General features: G+C 39.5%; 2 protein-coding genes across 6 annotated transcripts in view; both read right to left on the reverse strand.

Annotated features, from left to right (window-relative positions):
* Positions 1-3,910, reverse strand: part of slc2a4rg (SLC2A4 regulator) — a 49,484-nt gene extending 45,574 nt beyond the window's left edge. The window contains exons 1-2 of one of the 2 annotated variants that reach the window (XM_047346215.1): positions 3,036-3,910; positions 9-244 (exon numbers count right to left, since the gene is read on the reverse strand). In XM_047346215.1, the coding sequence (XP_047202171.1) occupies positions 9-244; positions 3,036-3,281 (482 nt within the window). In that variant the 5' untranslated portion in view covers positions 3,282-3,910. The remainder of the gene's footprint in view (positions 1-8; positions 245-3,035) is intronic. The other variant, XM_047346277.1, reaches the window with a different exon arrangement.
* Positions 3,911-5,727: 1,817 nt separating this feature from the next.
* Positions 5,728-18,493, reverse strand: part of LOC124855775 — a 64,043-nt gene continuing 51,277 nt past the window's right edge. For all 4 annotated transcript variants that reach the window (XM_047346103.1, XM_047345884.1, XM_047346032.1 and 1 more), the window contains 2 exons: positions 16,152-16,289; positions 5,728-9,999 (listed from right to left, as the gene is read on the reverse strand). In XM_047346103.1, the coding sequence (XP_047202059.1) occupies positions 9,487-9,999; positions 16,152-16,289 (651 nt within the window). In that variant the 3' untranslated portion in view covers positions 5,728-9,486. The remainder of the gene's footprint in view (positions 10,000-16,151; positions 16,290-18,493) is intronic.

Genomic DNA, 18,493 nt, shown 5'->3' on the forward strand with positions numbered 1-18,493 from the left:
TTTCATACCTGTTTCTGGGGACTGGGATGTGGGAGGAGGGGAGGGGTTGCCTCTGCGCCTGTGGGACATTCTGCCCCTGTGCTGCCCTGAAGCTGTTGGCCAGCTCTGCCTGTTTTCCTGGGTTTCTGATGTCCAAACTTATGGAGCTGCCTGGTAACTGCCTGACCGTGCCAAGACAGAGGGTAGGACTGGCCCTCTTCAGGATCCCGGTGGAACCAATGTCTTTTTGGTCTCTGAGGCCTGTCTGGAAAATGAAGCAGAAACACATTGAACTCACTTTTATCATTTCAAGTCAAAGTGCAAATAATTTGTAAAGTAGAAATTTTAATTGGCAACTAATATTTGATGTAATAAAAACTATTTTTAGGTTGTTTTATTTGCTAATATTGCCGTGGCAAGTTCTTTTCACTGTTTCTCATTTAGTAACATTAATAGGATCGCCCAAGATTTTTAAGCGAGGCTAAAATGTTAAAAACAGTTAATAGAGTATCTTACCTGCAGAAGATAAGAGTTTTAACTTACAACCCCAATTACAAGTGAAGTTGGGACGTGGTGTAAAACGAAATAAAAACAGAATACAAGGATTTGCAAATCCTGTTTCACTTATATGCAATTAAATGCACTACAAAGACAATATATTTAAGGTTCAACTCCTTTTTTTTTTTTTTTATATTCACTCATTTTGGATTTGATGCTTGCAACACGTTCCAACAAAGCTCGGACAGGGGCAACAAAGACTGGGAAAGTTGGGGAATGCTCAAAAAACACCTGTTTGGAACATTTCACAGGTGAACAGGTTAACTGGAAACAGGTGAGACTCATGATTGGTATAATGATTGGACATCCCCGAAAGGCTCAGTTGTTCACCGGCAAGGATGGAGTGAGGTTTATCACTGAACAACTGCATGAGCAAATAGTCCAACAGTTTAAGAAAAACCGTTTCTCAACATACAATTGCAAAGGAATTTAGGGATTTCATCATCTACAGTCCATAATATCATCAAAAGATCCAGAGAATCTGGAGCAAACTCTGCATGTAAGTGGCAAGGCTGAGAACCAACACTGAATGCCCATGACCTTTCATCCTTTAGGAGGCACTGCATTAAAAACAGACATCATTCTGTAACGGGTATTACCACATGGGCTCAAGAACACTTCAGAAAACTACTGGCCCCTTTTCCATTGCCAGTCTTGGTCTTTTCAACTTTCCCCGGGATGTTTAAAATTGGCCGAGCTGTGTGCAACGAGGCTTGTCACCAACAGCTTCAGTAATGGCAGAGGTTACTAAACAAATTAATCATTTTTATACCATTAATTTGTCACAAAAAAGTTGTTTTAAGATATTTTTAAGCAAGAAAGTAGACCTCAAAATGAGGTTAAACACATCGTTAACTACTTAATTGAAAAGTAACGCATATCATGGATTAATTTCATCTGTCAACCTCACCCATCAGAGACGAACAGCGCTGCAGACAATGAAATTGGTCTGTATTTGAAATGCTGTGCAGGTAATCAATCAGGCCCTCAACTGCTAAAAATATTTTAGCTTTCTATAAAGTTGAACCTTTATATAAGAAACTTACTCTTACCAGAACTGCTTTACATGCTCTGTACTTAGTATATGTTTCACATTGAAATATCATTGCCAGCAACCCTCGTCCTGCCTTTATTTCTGGTGTAAATAATAATAAGTAATAATCAGTTTTTGTCAAGGTGCATATGACGCAAAGACAACCCATTGTTTTAATGTAAAACACAAATAGGGGGGTAAAAATGGCATTTGCACATGGAAACAGTAATTCACAAAACCTTCTATGATGTTTCCACTGATATAAACATTTTCAGTTTCAGTTGTTATAAAATGTTAAAAACAGCTAAAAAGTGGGTCTGCCTCAGTGGCTGATGGCATTTCCCAACTCTGAAGACTTTCTTCACCTGTCACCGAACTCACTGCAAAAACATATTTCTACTGCTAGTGGGATTATTACTGATTATTTTTTTTACAGAACCTCTTCAGAAAATATAAACTATAAGGTATTTGTCAAAAAAGCATGTAAATATAAACAAACGTTTTCAAATCTTTTGCTGACTGCCCCTCCTCTCTCCTCCAGAAGCCATAAAAAGTTCACTACACCCCAAACAGCACGTACTATTTTTTTCCCTCCTCATCAATCATTAACAACTGTTAGGGAACCAACTCTTAAAGAAAGGACCCACGTTTATTTTAGCACAGAAAACAAAGCTCAGCGTATAGCATCTGCAGATGGTCACACTATAAAATAAATCATATTGATTTAACCTAGTTTTCTTCAATACCCCCACCCTTCCCCTCCAATCATCCGTCTGTGGCTCTTCCCCACCCCCTCCCTACAGTAACCATATACCTCAAGGGGGCCCGCCCCCAGTAAGAACCACAGACCTAAGCAACTGTCGTACTTCAATGAAAATCTGACTGACGCATTTAAAATGTGTTGATTCTATATCTTTATCTATGTTGCTGCTAAAAGGACTTGACTTTATTACTTTTTTTATTTTCCAGAATGCCACTAAGGGCTGAACATGAAACGTGTGATTTAAATCAAAGCAGCAAAAAATAAAAATAAAATGTTTTAATCATATTTGTATTTAAAAGCGTGGTTGTGTGAAGGAGCCGGGCCTGCGCAGCCAGGAAGCCCACACTGTAGCTCCACCCTGAAGTCATGGGGGAGGAGGTAAACCTTGTAGTTTGGAGTCCCTGCCCCCTTAATGCTGTAAACTTCGCTTGCAGAATGAGCCGCCATTTAAAGCGGTTAAAACGCAACATAAACACTTTAATTGACGCCTCAGTGAAACTGGCCATTTAAAAAGCCGCTTTAACCAATAAAAACGTGATAACAAGCTAACAGCTGTAGCTTTCTCGTGTGAGCATCTACCGTTACAAGCCATTAGCGGCATATGACAAACTATATCCTCATGTTAACCCTCTCTTGCTCTGTGATATGTGTGCAGTTACGTGGGCATACATGTGATTTTGACAGCTTAGAGAAGTCACTCACTTTTTCCACGTTCTGTAACACTCCAACACCCGGTGAGTGACCGCTCCCGGCGAACGAAGTTCGCTCATTTTTAACCGCCGCCGTCGAGCCTCCGTCCGTTACGTATTTGTAAAAGATGGGCCCCGGTGTGTAGCTGTTTTTTTCCATCGCTGTGACCCGGCTTTTGTAGCGGCCCAACCGGTAGTCCACGACACCGCCGACACTTGTCACGACCGACGACTTTTCCAAAATGCATTTGGACTCCATATTCAGCCAGGAAGAGTGGAGTCTAAAGGAAGAACGTCGGCTTTCTGTTCGGTTTAGTGCAAATTGCGGGAGTTACATACATTTATCGGGATTGTCGCAGTTTGATAGGAGCTGTTTGAGTCCTAACTTCTATTCTAGTCTACATCTGAAGTTTTTTTCCACCGTCACCACCGCAGCCCAGGATATCCAAAAAGCCGCCCGATTAGGAGGATAAAAAGATTGTTTTGCCTCTTTCCTCCAAACCAATGCCACGCCCCCTGAGCTGCGCTCCTATTGGTCCGTAGGGTACATAAACATTTCACTTTGGCACGCGTCCACGTCGAGACGGCTTCTGATTCGTTGTTTCAGTCGTGTCAATCACTTTTTTTTTTTCAATCCAAGTAATGTGGGAGGAAGACAGGAGGGGGCGTGACCAGCAGTTTACCGGCCGGTGTCTGTCGACGAAGAGCCGGCGTAGAGCAGGAGAAAAACAGCCTTCAGTCCTCAGAAGCAAACTGCGCAACAACACAACTGCGAATGAAACAGCGACATGGTGGATCTCAAATGATAATGAATTAAGTTTATTTTAACTGTTGAGCAAAACTGTTCAAATAATCATGTTTTGTCCCTGCAAGTAAAGTTGTTGTGAAATAATGGTTGACTGTGGACACAACAACAAAAAAAAAAATGTGTGCGAAACATTAAAATGAATTAGCTCTGCAGAAAATTACAAGTTTATCTTGTTGCATGAGAAAGTTTTTAATATTTATAGACAGAAATCTTGAATTGATTACATAATGAGTTTGGTAGGGGTACCTCTAAAATGTTTCATCAACCTTACAGTATGCTTTATATGTGCTGTCTTCTACAGTACAGTAAATAGTGGGATCAGAAAATATTTCATAAAATAGACCAAACTTTTTTTCAAACAACCATCCTAAGGTTTGGAAATTCATTATTTTAAAGTTATTACTGAGACATTTTCTATAAAACTCACTCAGTTTGGAACCTAAAGAACAACGTGCCATTGTCAGTTTTTCTATTGGTTTTGAAAGTTGTTATTCATTGACGATAATTTACATGCTTCCAAAAAGCATCCATGTGTGTATGCATGTAGTGACATCACACTGTGCATAAGCCAATTCTTTTTCTTTTTATTAGCATCTTCTTTGAAAAAATTCCCATTTAAATGTGCTATTTTTATTCTGCCCAACTGTAGCAAAACATTTTTGTTGTCTATGACAACACTTTATAAATTTTAGGAAAGTATTAGGAAAAACTGGCAATAAAACACATCTAAACAGTTTCCGATGATGACCAGGGCCGACTGGAATGGACAGATTTAATTGTGGAAGATCTTTAGGAATTACTGAGCCAAGTAGTTATACAAACTGTAGGAGTTGACCAAATCATTCAGGTAAGGTGATTTTTAAGTTCCATGTTTCCTGCAGAACTGCTGCATCACCCTGTGAATCACTAAGTATGGAGTCCTGAGGTAATCTTCAAATATTAAACCATAATACTAAACTTTACATAGTAAAGCATATTTATACTATGTTAAAAGAGCTAAAAGTACTTATAAATTGATCACTGCAATATAATGGCTGTTAATGCTGTTTAAATATCACTTGCCTCAACATTATTGCAGTCAACACAAGAGGGAAGAATAAATAAATAAGTCTCATCAGTCTGCATCAGTGAGAAAAAACTTTTATGTTAAGGTAAAAGGAGTTCAATCCACATCCACACTCCTACTCCATTATTTGTTACTGGCAATTCACCCAACAACCTAAGGATAAGACAAACAGAATATGCTGTTTACTCATTTTCGGAGTTGCAAATATGCAAAGAAACCAATCAGATTGTAAAATTCAAACAAGATTTTTTATAGACTTGCACCAGTTAATGTTCTTTAAAAATTCTCATTGTCACTGCTTCAGTTTGGCCTTCCATGGCAATATGCATCATGCCTTAGGTGTCAGTCAAATTCTGCCTCACAAACATAAGCTTAATCGCCTTGATATTGAATGTTTCAGACGCTATGTCAAACTCAAATGTCAAATGTCTCTCATCCGCCGTATGTTTACTGAGAGGCCTCATTGTCTCTTGTGATGTCATCAATTCACAAGCAGAATTAGCCAGGTTTTTGTTTCTTTAGTGTGGTTTAAAAAACCTTTGTATTTTGTGAAGTCCAGCAGTGGAAATCCCTACTTCATTGCCCAGGTGTGCTTATACTGTCAGTGAATATATGTTAGTTACAATAAAATCACATCTGTTGCTCAATGATCCAGAATGCACACACCAGTGGTTTCTGCTTTATTGCCTAATGCCACACAAACACATTTTATTGCATTTTGCATCATTGCACAATTGAGTTATTAATGACAATGAAAGAGAGAAAAATCCTGCAGAGCTGCTGCTTAGCTGAATTCCCTTTGCAAAACAATAAGAATCCAGGTAACACAAGCATGTTATAATGTGCCACTTTATTAGAAAAGTAAAAACTCACTTTAATATTTTATGAAGGATAATATAAAACATTACAATCTTTTGCATATCTGCACTGTCACACTATATTATATTTATTTATTTTTTTTAAACTAAACCCTGTGCTTTAGGAACATACAACATTGGCTACGGCTGTCACAGCAGTACTGGCCCATATTTATATTTTAAGACAATTAACAAACAGCATCTGTATCTGCATGGAAAGCATGAAATGTTTTGTCTTTTTTCATAGACAAAGTACTACGTGTCTGTGATAGTCATCTTTTTTTTCGTCAACAAATATACTGTATACTGCATGTTACATTGGAACAACATCAGAACAGCAACAGAGTATTTTACACATTTACATCATCGTACTGTTTGTGCATCGAACATTTGTCTCTGTCAGCGAATAACATCGTTCAACAATGCATCTCAGATCAGAGCATTCTTTCAGAGTAAGATGCAACACATAAGGTGATAGCCACACAGGAAAAACATGGAGCATGACGGCAATTTCCGATTTTGTTTGAGAGATTGCATCTCAGCTGTTGGCCATTTCTCATGTACCAGACAGATGAGCCATTGGTGCATTGCTAATATGAGACTGGGGGTCTGCCTGCCCCCCTCCACGACCCACATATTACTTGGAGACCCTTAGAACAGGACATCAAAGGGCCCTCCTCTGTACAGCAGTAGAAAGGGGGAGTGGCGGTACACACTAATGTGCCTCCCCATCTAAACTGGAGGCTGGATTTCTGTGTGCTTGTCTTGTAAGTGAAACAAAAACACAAATCAGGAGGGGGGGCTCTTAGTCCATGTCCATTTGCACTGACCTTCATCCGGCTATACACTAGCCGTGCACACCCCCAACCCGACTCGATCCTGCTTTCCTGCTCCATCTGGGGATAACAATAAACAACCCTTCCATTTTCTCCCAGTGGCTCCTTTCTATCCTTTCCTCCTTTCGTTTTGTGCTCCTTAAAGTTGTAGCTTTGGCTAAACAAAATGCTGCTTTACATTACATGGCAAAAACTACAACGAAAATTAGAAACAAGAGATAAGTACCACAATATTTTGTTTTCATCTCCATATATCAAGGCATGCACTTACTTGCTCAAGCAGAAAAGAAAAGTTGCATCAACAACATAAATGTACTCTTTTCATGGCAGTGGTAAGAGCTATTTAACCAAATGTATCATCTTTAGTTAGAATAAAAATTAAACAGTGCTTTAAAATACAGTGTTTTTACATACTTTCTGACACAATAGCATTCATATATTTATTTTAATAACCTTTTTAAACCCTTCTTTCATTTGCATGCTTGTCACACCACAAGTGTGTAGACTACATCCTTCAGAAGTTATCCCTTTATAGTACTGTGAAAAAGTATTTACCCACTAACAACTTTCTTCTGTTTTAATTTCTTTGTCACACAAATATCAGACAAGGATAACCTAGGTAAATACAAACAACAGTTTTCAAGTGATGATTTCAAATTTTAAAGGAAAAAAAGCTATCCAAACCTACCGGGCCCTATGTGAAGAGAAAATTACCCTCTTGTTATATCATAAAATTTGTGTCATTAACCACATTCTTTTGGTTTAATTTTACTCTACACACCCTGACCTGATTACTGTGAGACTAATAGAGTTAAGACATCTCCCAAAGAGAACCTGTCTGACATCATGAAGTAGGCCAAAAGCTGTAAAAATGTGTAAAGAAATTGAAGAACAGATGAGAATCAAAGTAACCTACATCTACCAGCCTGGAAAGTTTTAAAAAGCCATTTCTGAGACTTTGGGACTCCAGAGAACCTCACAGGGAGTTAATAGCCACAAATTTAGAAAGCAGAACAGTGGTGAACATGGTGGTGATAATGTTGTGATATGGGGAAACCTTGATGCTTCAAGACCTGGACAACTTGCCTTAATTGATGGAACCATTATTTCTCTCTAACAGAAAATCCTAAGGGAAAATGCTTGTTTTCATACAGGGCCATGATGGTTTAGATGGCTTTTTCTAAACGAAATAATCATTTGAAAACTGCATTTGGTATTTACTCTAGTTACCTTTGTCTCATATTAACAATTGCTTCATAATCTGAAATATTTAAGTTTGACAAAACACCAAAAAGATAAAAAGACTGAAAAGGGGCAAATACTTTTCCCAACACTGTATCAAGCCCTAAATGTCTTGTTTCTTTCTGCCTTCTTTTTTTTAATGGTTCCCAAAGCTACATGGGAAAGATGCTAGTTGTGATGGAAGAGAACCCAGCACAGAAGCTGGATACAAGACCAGGGAGAAGGAGAGGAACAACTTTCCAAAAGACACTAAATGGTAATATTTGTGTCCAGCTCTTGATTTCTTTGGAGTCGAGAGCCCTCTGTTACGATTTCAACCACAAAACTCGAGTCTGGTGAGCTACATGGAGCTCTGGTTTTGACTCGGGTGCACAGAGCAAATCAAAACTGTGCTATAATATATCCTTTACAGGCACAGCTAAGCTCAGCAGCCAGGCAGTTATCCTGTGCAAAATTACAGTGGCTATAAAATAAGATGTTTACAATCTGCATAAGAAATTACATTAACTCAACAGGATCACGCATCCTGCATTGGTACTGAAATACTTTTACTTCTCTAATTTGTTTTGAAAAATATACTTCTCTCATTTATCCCTGCAGTACAGATTAGCTCTCTCATTGGGAAATGATCACACTGGGGAAATTCTTGCACAAGCCGTGTGCTGCCCTCGACCTGATCACATCACCTCGCATGACTCTGGCAAATATGTGTGCATCTGTGTGGAGGGTGGTCTCGGCATGCCTACAGCAACAGTTTGTCAAATGCGAGGGTACATTTTTAATTTTCGCCTCATTTAAGCAATATTGAGCAAAAGCTCTAATTCTAACTTCATCACGAGGACTCTTACCAACAACTGACACTGATGACAATTTGTGGAATGAAGACAATAACCTTAAATTACTTCTGTGCGTTTGAGCAGGCCTGCAAATTACAGGCATGTGTTTGAACAAAGCACAGCAAACACTTTCCAGACAGCAGGTCAGTGAGCATCAGAACCTGTTTCATGTTTGCGTAGGCAGAGCTGAGCACCACAAATAACTGTGCCTTTAATGTGCTTGTTCTCCACCCTAAGATGAGGAATGTATCCGTGCACCAGTGACCCGATTGCATACCTTTTACTCTGTAAACATCCACTTTCATTGCTACCAATGTCTATTTTCATGTCTATTATTGTGTGAGTTTGTACAATGCATGCACATTTTTCTCTTTTTTGTTTATATATTTTAAGAATGTTCTTCTCAGGTTGTGAGTTGAAACACATACTCTTTCAAGAGTACAGTGTTCATATAAAAATAAAGATATAATGAAAAATGATGCACGAGTGGGTGAGCATGGCCAGTGACACAGTTATATATATATATATATATATATATATATATATATATATATATATATATATATATATATATATATATATATATATATGGGTTTTTGTTCAAATGTATTTGGTCCATTTTTGGGCTGGACTAGGCTTAGGCTGGTTCTGAAGTGCAGACCAATCGAAGTAAGTCTGAACTTGGATTAAGACCCTGTTTGTACCTGATGCCAACACAAAATGGATCTTCATGTTGATTGACTGTAGAGGGCCTATGTCTATGTACAGCAACCTGCTGGAAGATCCCTGGAATCTGCACCAGTGGATTCTACCAGCTTGCTACAGGCCCGTGACATACATCTCCATCCCGTCGTTGAAGGTGAAGATGGTGGTGGTGCCAGAGGTGTTGCCTCCCTGTTTTACATCGCTGATGGTCTCATAGAAGTTTTCCCCACCAGGGAGGCCTCTAACCGGAGGAGCACTGGGCCCTGAGCCTTGTGGTGCTGCTGATACTGCCTGATGTTGTTGCTGCTGAGGGGTTTGCTTCTTTCTCTTCAGAGTGGCGCTACCCCCACCTGTACTGTTGTTGGTTGCCCCCTGCTCACGCTGCCTGTGGGCATCAATAGTAGCGTATGCAGGGTCTGACTCGGCCACAGAGGAGGACCAGGACCGGTCCCCAACTGGCTCATAGCAGGGCTCCTCCTGAGATCGGGCCTGCCCCTGGACTCCTCTGCCTCGGCCACGGTTTCCCCTGTCCCCTCCGAAGGACCGCGGGAGGGTCTTTGCTCCATTGTGCTCCATGGGGGGTTTCTTTTTCTGGGGTTTACAAACGATGGAGTAAGTGTCTGCAATCTGTCGACGAACACACACACACACACACACACACACACACACACACACACACACACACACACACACACACACACACACACACACACACGGTGAGAACATGGCATGGTCTCAGTTAATGCAGTTAATGAGTTAATAACACAGAACTACAGTCAAAACCTGTCCTGCCGTTTATCGGTGACGTGTCCTGTTATAAAATTTGATGGTTCGAACAGTTTCTAAAAGTAGAATGGGAGGCACATCTTTTAGTTGTCAAGCTCCTCTCCTGTGGAACCAGCTCCTAGTTTTAGTATGTGAGGCAGACACCCTGTCTACTTTTAGGGCTAGGCTTAAAACCTTTCTTGCCAAAGCTGGTTGGAGTGGCTTAGGTTATCAATAACTATCTTTTTACCTATAGCAGCTATCATTGTAGCTGCTATAGGTTTAGGCTGCTGTAAGACTTAATAACCACTTTCCCATACTCTGCTACCTTCTTCTACTACTCTCCAATTTTGCATTATTTGCTGTTATTTTAACTTTTAACTTTATGGTCCCTCTGTTTTCTTGTACACCTGGCCTGGCTCTGTGTTTAGCTGTGACCCCTTCATGGAGGGGGGCATCATCTGGCCAACAACTTAATGTTTTCCTTCTATAGATGATACACCTGGCCCTGTCTTTAAGTGTTTAAACTCATCTCTCTCCATGGCTATTGGCTGAGCCTTTGCTGTGACTAACTGTATGTGTTCTCTTTCATCCTATAGACTTGAAAACTGGCTCAGAGCCCATCTGCTTAACCATGTTTCTCTACTAGACGAAGCCACTAAAAGAGCTACTACTGCCTTTAACATTTTACTTTTTTTAACATAGAAAGTACTCCTGGATCCGTGCTCCTGGATCCTGTGTTTTTTGGGTGTATGCTCTGTCGCCTCAAACCCACAGTTGGCTGTGGCAGAAGGCTGCTCACACTGAGCCTGGTTCAGCTGGAGGTTTCTTCCTGTTAAAGGGGAGTTTTCCTTTTTGCTGTACTGCAAAGTCAACAACACAATTCCAGGTGGGGTGAATGGTGCAAGTTAGCGACTTGATGCAATCTGTTGGGTTTCCTTAGATAGAAAACCTTTTAACCAATTTGTATAAAAAACTGAATTTGACTGCATTAGTTAATAACTAGGATCAATTGGAATGTATGTGTCAGGATCTGGGTTGTGTTTGTGTTTTTGTGCTTGCTACATGTGCTCATTTTCAGATGGTGCTGGAGTTCTCAGGTGTGCTGGGTGACAGGTGCAACTTATTTCCACTGATTACTCTGAGGAGTACTTAAGCAGGAGGCTGCCAGCACTTCGATGCCACCGGTGGTAAAAGCTTGAGCCAAACACTAAGTTTATGCTTTGTTCTTCAACCTCGTGTAACTTTGTCTTTGCTCCTTTTTTTGAAAGCCTAAACTTTGGATGTAGATCACTGTGTACTGACTACTTCTCCGCAAGTTACTCTGAATGATCAAGCTTATCTACGCCCTGTGGATTTCATATCCTATCTCTTGTCTTCATTTGGATTCGCATCAAGCTGGCAGTTTCGTTTACTTTCTGATCACTGTATTCACTCAACCTCTTCCCCTCTCTCCATACCGTGAAAGTTTCGACCATTACGTTCCTGATTATCATCTTCCAAATAAACAATCTTTTACTCATTCTATTCTCTGGAGTGTTCTCTGTATGTGGGTCAGATCTATTGCAAAGATAATGACAGTATGTACTATGTATGGACTTGGAATCTGTCTATATGATTACATTGAATTGAGTCTTTTCTTAATTTTCTTTGTAAAGTGTCTTGAGACAATATATGTTGTGAGTTGGCACAATGTTCATACTTACTAATAACAAATATAGTGCCTCGAACCCCTTGATTGTCTGCATTTTGTCACATTACTGCCACAAACTTTAAAGTATATTATTCAGATTTTATGCAAAAGACCAACACAAAATAGCCCATTACTGAGAAGTGCAAGAAAAATTGCACATGTTTTTGCTTTTAAAGGTATTTTAAATCTAAAAAGTGTTGCATGCATTTATAATCAGTCCCCCTGAGCCATTATGTATTTAATTACAGTTACAGCTGGAAGTATTTTAGGGTATGTCTCGAACAGCAAGACTTGTATATTCTTAGTTGGATTTAGCTCTGAAACTGAACTGGGTATTTCTGACTCATGAATGCAAATATATGCCACACACATTTTTATTTATAAAAAAATAAACCATGTATTGTTCTTCCACTTCATAGCTATGCATTAGTTTGTGTTGATCTATCACATAAAAACGCACTGAAAAAACATTTTAATTTGCAGTTGTAACAAGGCAAAATGTTAAAAAGTTCAAGGGGTATGAATACTTTTCCAAGGTACTGCAGAATGAATATGTAGCACTGCAGTCAACTTTAAATGAGCATTATTACTATAAGTCACAAGTCTTATGTTTCTGAGTTAGCTATTACATATTAGTATATTAATATCTTTAACATGCAACATGTGATTACGTAAGTAAAAGTATACTGTTGCTAGAATGAAGAATGTAAATAATTCAGTTTCAATTCAATTCAGTTTATTTATATAGCACCAATTCACAACACGTCGTCTCAAGGCACTTCACAAAAGTCAGGTACATACATTCCAATTAATCGTAATCATTGAACAGTGTAGTCAGATTCAGTTATTTATTCAAATTGGATAAAAAGTTTTTCTGTCTAAGGAAACCCAGCAGATTGCATCAAGTCAGAGACTTGCAGCATTCACTCCTCCCGGATGAACATGTAGAGACAGTGGACAGTCACTGGCGTTGACTTTACAGCAATCCCTCATACTGAGCATGCATGTGGCGACATTGGAGAGGAAAAACTCCCTTTTAACAGGAAGAAACCTCCATCAGAACCAGGCTCAGTGTGAGCAGCCATCCGCCACGACCGACTGGGGGTTTGAGAGAACAGAGCAGAGACACAAAGAGAACAAAGAAGCACTGATCCAGGAGTCCTTTCTATGGGAAGGAAAAGTAAATGCTAGAGGATGTAGCTCCTTTAGTCGTTTCACCTAGAAAGAAAGAACAGATAAACTCTGAGCCAGTTTTCAAGGTTAGAGTCTGAAAGAGAGCACATAGAGTTTGTTACAGTTAAGCTCAGTCAATCGCCATGTCTAGGAGAGAGAAAGGGTTAAACACTGAAAGACAGGGCCAAGTGGATCATCGGTAGAGTGTGAGCATTAAGTTGTTGCCAGCAGAAGCTTGGACGATTCCCCTCTCCAGAAAGGTGTCACAGGTAGACACAGAGTCAGGCCAGGTGTAACTTCTAGGGAGATAAAAGAGGGAGAACATAAAGTTAAAATCTGAAATAACAGCAAATAATGCAGAATTAGAGAGTGAGAATGTAGTGAAGAAGGTGAAATAACTGCCTGAGCATGGATTATGTGTGTTTATGCACAGCAGTTTGCACATGCATTAACAGCCCTCGCTCTTTGCTGTAACCTGACCTAATTTAACAAAGCTGGATAGGACAGTGTAAACTGTGTTATCAATCCCTTGGATTTCTATTCAGTGACAGTCAGTTCTGCAGTGGATGAACCTGTAAACATTTCACCACAACTGCTTTGGCAACAGGACAGTAAAGCATGGAGTGCATAATCTGTATGAGAGCTAAGTTAATAATAAGGCTGGAACAAACAGTTTCTCAGTCTTTTTTGAATAAAACTTTGTACGTATAAAATTTGCTGTACATGCATTACAGCTGGTATGAATTCGTCTCTCATTCATAAGCATGGGTCTCTGCACAGTGTGTATGCAGATGTGCATTCTGTGCAGCGATATCTAGTGCTCACAACGGAAAAGCATGTGTGAGGAATTCTGATAAACCAGCTCTGCAATCTCGGGAATTTTTGTGCCAAAATTCCACAAGTGCAGCACAAGAGCAAAGGATTGTGGGGCATTGTGATGTTTACCCTCAGCGTTCACACCCACACCAGCAGCTCTGCTCTACAAGGCCCGAGAAACGCTGCCTATGTGTACTCTTTTTCCACCACACATACATCTTAACCTTGTTTTTGTCCTGCCTCCAAAATGATGACAGGACTCGTTTTTTTTCTATCTGCTCACCTTGCATTATGTGTCAAATCGATTGGTTGTGCTGGGAAAAAAGTTAATAAAGCACAAGTGATTAAGACTTCCTCTGAGCTGAAGCGGAGCTGAAGCGGAGCACGCACACACCCTGCCCCCACAATATTCTGGTGTGACCTTTTTGGATAAACAAAGACCCCTGCATAAGCTGTGAGTGTGTGCAAACAATGTGCGGTGTGTGCGTGTGTGTGTGTGCAAGTGTATATATTTGTGTGGACACAGACTGTGCAACTCCGTGCAGCAGAGGAAGGAAGGAAGTCACAAGATGATGGGGATTTCAAAACTGAGCTACAGCTGGTGAGGAAGCCTGCCATTGTATGTTTTTATTTTCTTCTCCCAGCACACTGTATTTCTTTCTGTTATGTTTTCAGCTTCTACTTTTGACCGAGGCTTTCAAAAGCAACATTTTCTGCACACACTGACTGTTTGCACCAATCATGCATCTGGTCGTGATTGTCTCTTTGGGTTGCAAGAACTACAGAGTTTTTGCAAGGGTCTTGCAGCAGCAGATATTCATCTGGTGAGACACACTTGATGCAACGTGACTGGTTGGGGAGGGCAGGGCCTCCTAATAACCACAAAGGGAGTGGAGCAGAAGGAGAGAGCGCCAGAGGAGAGGAGGAGACTTAGTTGGGAGTGGAAACTCAACACCTTTTGAAGGCTGCAACTGACAAACTCCAGAATATAGAGGCATGTCAGGGCAGCAAAGAGGTTCCAAATGGAAAAACAAAACAACAAGCGGAGAAAATGTTAGTAATAAAGAAGAAAACAATAAGACAGAAGTTAAAAAGAAACTGTGAGAAACTACAGAAAGTAGTCAAGGCCAGTTGCTCTGTGGTACATTCTCACATGGAAAGGAGGGGTGCTCCTGGCAGTGAACAACAAAGACTTAACCATTACATTTCTACATAAATCATCTTTTTTTTTTGCTATATACTGGCATATATGACGAATTCACCAACCCAGTAAAGCTCTTCAGAACCACTGCTTTGCATATTAATTTTAACAATAATAACTGCAAGATGCTTTTTTTTTGTCAATATTTAAACTGAGACTGGGATACATGAAGAAATGTGATGATGTCTATAAAGCATAATGAGTTAGATAGATAAATAGATAGATAGATAGATAGATAGATAGATAGATAGATAGATAGATAGATAGATAGATAGATAGATAGATAGATAGATAGATAGATAGATAGATAGATAGATAGATAGATAGATAGATAGATAGATAGATAGATAGATAGATAGATAGATAGATAGATAGATAGATAGATAGATAGATAGATAGATAGATAGATAGATAGATAGATAGATAGATAGATAGATAGATAGATAGATAGATAGATAGATAGAAAGATAATAGAATTGTGTAGTAAACAAGTAAACCAAAAGTGTAAAATACCTCTAAACATTTTTATATTTAAGATTGTTCAAAATAGTCACCCTTTGCTGTTTACTGCTTTGCTTTCTTGGGATTCTCTCCATGAGCTTCATGAGGTCACCTGACATGGTTTTCCAAAGAACTTCCCAGAGCTATATATATATATATATATATATATATATAAAATAACATAAATTATATATGTATAAACAGAAGCCCTTTTTACACATAGGTTTATCTATTCTAAGCGATGACTAATACTGGACAGCAGGTGACAGCCAGGACTGTGCGGATATGTGCTGAAGGCCATCGGATGAGTGGGGGCTGGTGGATTGAGGTCAAGGTTCAGGCGGGCAGTGGGGGTTGTGGATCCATGTAACATAACCTATTTCTGTAAGTAGACACCACATATGACAGAAAGGTCATTAAGCTGCCATGTTACGATGACCTGTCCAATCTAAAGGGGGCTGGCATCAGTAAACATAGCCGAATTCAGAGACTGACTCATCTGCCTGCTTGGAGCATTTCTGACAAGCGTTGTATTGATTTGCATTGTTGCCCTGTATCATTTCTTCTCTTAGCTGCTACCAAGCTAACATATATCCACTCACAAACACACGCAAACACTACGTAAACTACCTCCTTTGCAGTTGGAGGCGATGGGTGTCCCGGCTGTCCATTCTCTCCACGGAGTGGAGGTGGGTGCAAAGTGATGATGTCATCATCCTCTGGAGGCTTCCAGATATACTGCTCCCCGTTGCCTATGAACACTGCTTCCTGAAAACAAAGGCAAATGATGAGCTCAGACAGGTGTTGCTGTGAGGTTAGAATCTGTGAGCCGTTGACCAAAAGCACTCTGGCAAATCAAAGCATGAGTGCTTTTGCTAAACATCAAAGTTTTAACATTTATCCTGTTTGAGTTACTAAAGACAGGCTGAGTTTGGTTATACTTTGGACCGCCTCTGGTTACTAGAAGGAAGGTAAACCAAGGTTTAAGAAAGGCTGTGCTTTCAAAATTGCAAAAATATTCTGTATAACATTCATATGGAGTATTTCGGGGATACAAATGATGCCAAAACACCTCTCCTACACCTGGTGCTGTGCAATGCCATTTAGCTGGCATAAAGAACACTACACTATTTCTTTCTTACGAGAGAAATTTGGAAATATGGACAGTTATAGTGTAGATACTACAGGATCACCGGCCAATCACACTTCCTAAGGTAATGCCGGTTTACAACTGCTAAGTAACAATGTAATATAAGTCTATTATAATTGTATTATTCCATAAAAAGCAGAACACCAAAAAGATTCTGTGCAATAGGAACCATTGCTTGAAAATTTCTACAAAATTTAATGGGTGTTTATTCTATTTTCTATTCTATTTTTGCTTAACCCTATGTATCAAAATTCAAACAACCAATGTTATATGTAAGAATATTACTTAAACTATTTATATATCACACCAATAGCATGAATATGTTTTGCTTATCATTTTTGTATAAAAATAATACATTTGTACGATTTTGCTTTAGAACCATTATACTCTGAAAGGGACCCTTTAGAAACTCAGTTTTACAATTCACCGTTTTATCGTTTTAGCCAAATACACACTATGCCATTAAATAATGACCTTTATACAAAAATTAGGTTGTTTAAGTGAAGATCACACAAACGTCAAAAAGAGCTCTTAGGAGGTCTTATTAATAACCAGTTGCTCTGGGATCAGTTAGGACATATTAGCTGTGTAGTACTTTCTGGCTCTTTAACCCTTCAGATGTAGATTTCAAAAATTCAAAAAGTTCTGCATATTCTTAAAAAAACAATATTAAACCACTGGATGACGTTTCTATCATTGAGTAAAAAATGGCAGCTTCATGTTCAAATGTTTTCTTTTCAGTTCCTCCTTGCTCTGTAACCAACTGTTCCACAGACATTTTATGCAAATCTGCAAAATTAAAAATATCCTGCTGACAGAGAGGCAGACCTACTGACACACAGACAGTGGTGCCAAAACATAACCTCCGTTAAACTCTGCTGATGGGGGGGGGGGATTTCTGAAAGACTTGAGGAAAGAGAGTGGTCAGATAGGAATCTGTTTTCAACAGAAACAACTGGACTTCATAGAGTTCAACTGCTGCATTTAGCAATTCCTAAATGACAGGTAACAGTTGACGTAATTCTTTCATTACCTATATGAAAGACATTACTGGTGCCTGTGCTGTGCAAGGGTGGCTTCAGAGAAACCTGGACGTCATAAAAGAATGACCCAACATGACACTGCTCTTGCAAAACTTTTTTATAACTACAGGTCTTTAGAGGAATTAGTAACTAATTATGAAATACAAATTGGTGAACACACATGTGACTGAGAATGATTAAACTTTTATGTGTCCCCCACCCCAAGCAGCCTGAGTAAGTAATAATAGCCGTGGCAGAGCAAATGGCTTCAATACGTGCAAGATTTATCCTCACTCAGGCTGCTGGCTACCTGTTAGCTGTTTCTAGATAGACTTGCTTATGCATTCAACAGGAGCACCCAAACACACACGTGCGCACACACACACATACACACACACAGAGCACAGCTGGGCAGCCTGCCAAACCCTTATATAATCCATGCTTCGACTCTTTGCTCTAAAAGTGTGCTGCACTGCATGGTGCAAAGGGGGCAGAAGGCAAACAAACACAAATACACAAAGACACACACACGCACCATTACACACAAACAATATTTTAGCACACTCATATTAGAAGTGCAGGTCAGTAACAAGTCACATCAGCAGTGAAGGCAAAACTACTTAAATAATTTTTGTCCCTTATCTTAAAAGGATTTTTTGGCTTTGCTTAACATATTAACACAGATTCATCTAAATAAAATTGGCTTACAGCTCATGAAAACAGCTCATGAAAACAGCTCATGAAAACACTACATCCAGTTTCTCAAATAATGTGACAAAAAAGGAAGCACAGAAAAAAAG

Source organism: Girardinichthys multiradiatus, chromosome 1, assembly GCF_021462225.1.
Source record: "Girardinichthys multiradiatus isolate DD_20200921_A chromosome 1, DD_fGirMul_XY1, whole genome shotgun sequence".
NCBI classification, from domain to species: domain Eukaryota; kingdom Metazoa; phylum Chordata; class Actinopteri; order Cyprinodontiformes; family Goodeidae; genus Girardinichthys; species Girardinichthys multiradiatus.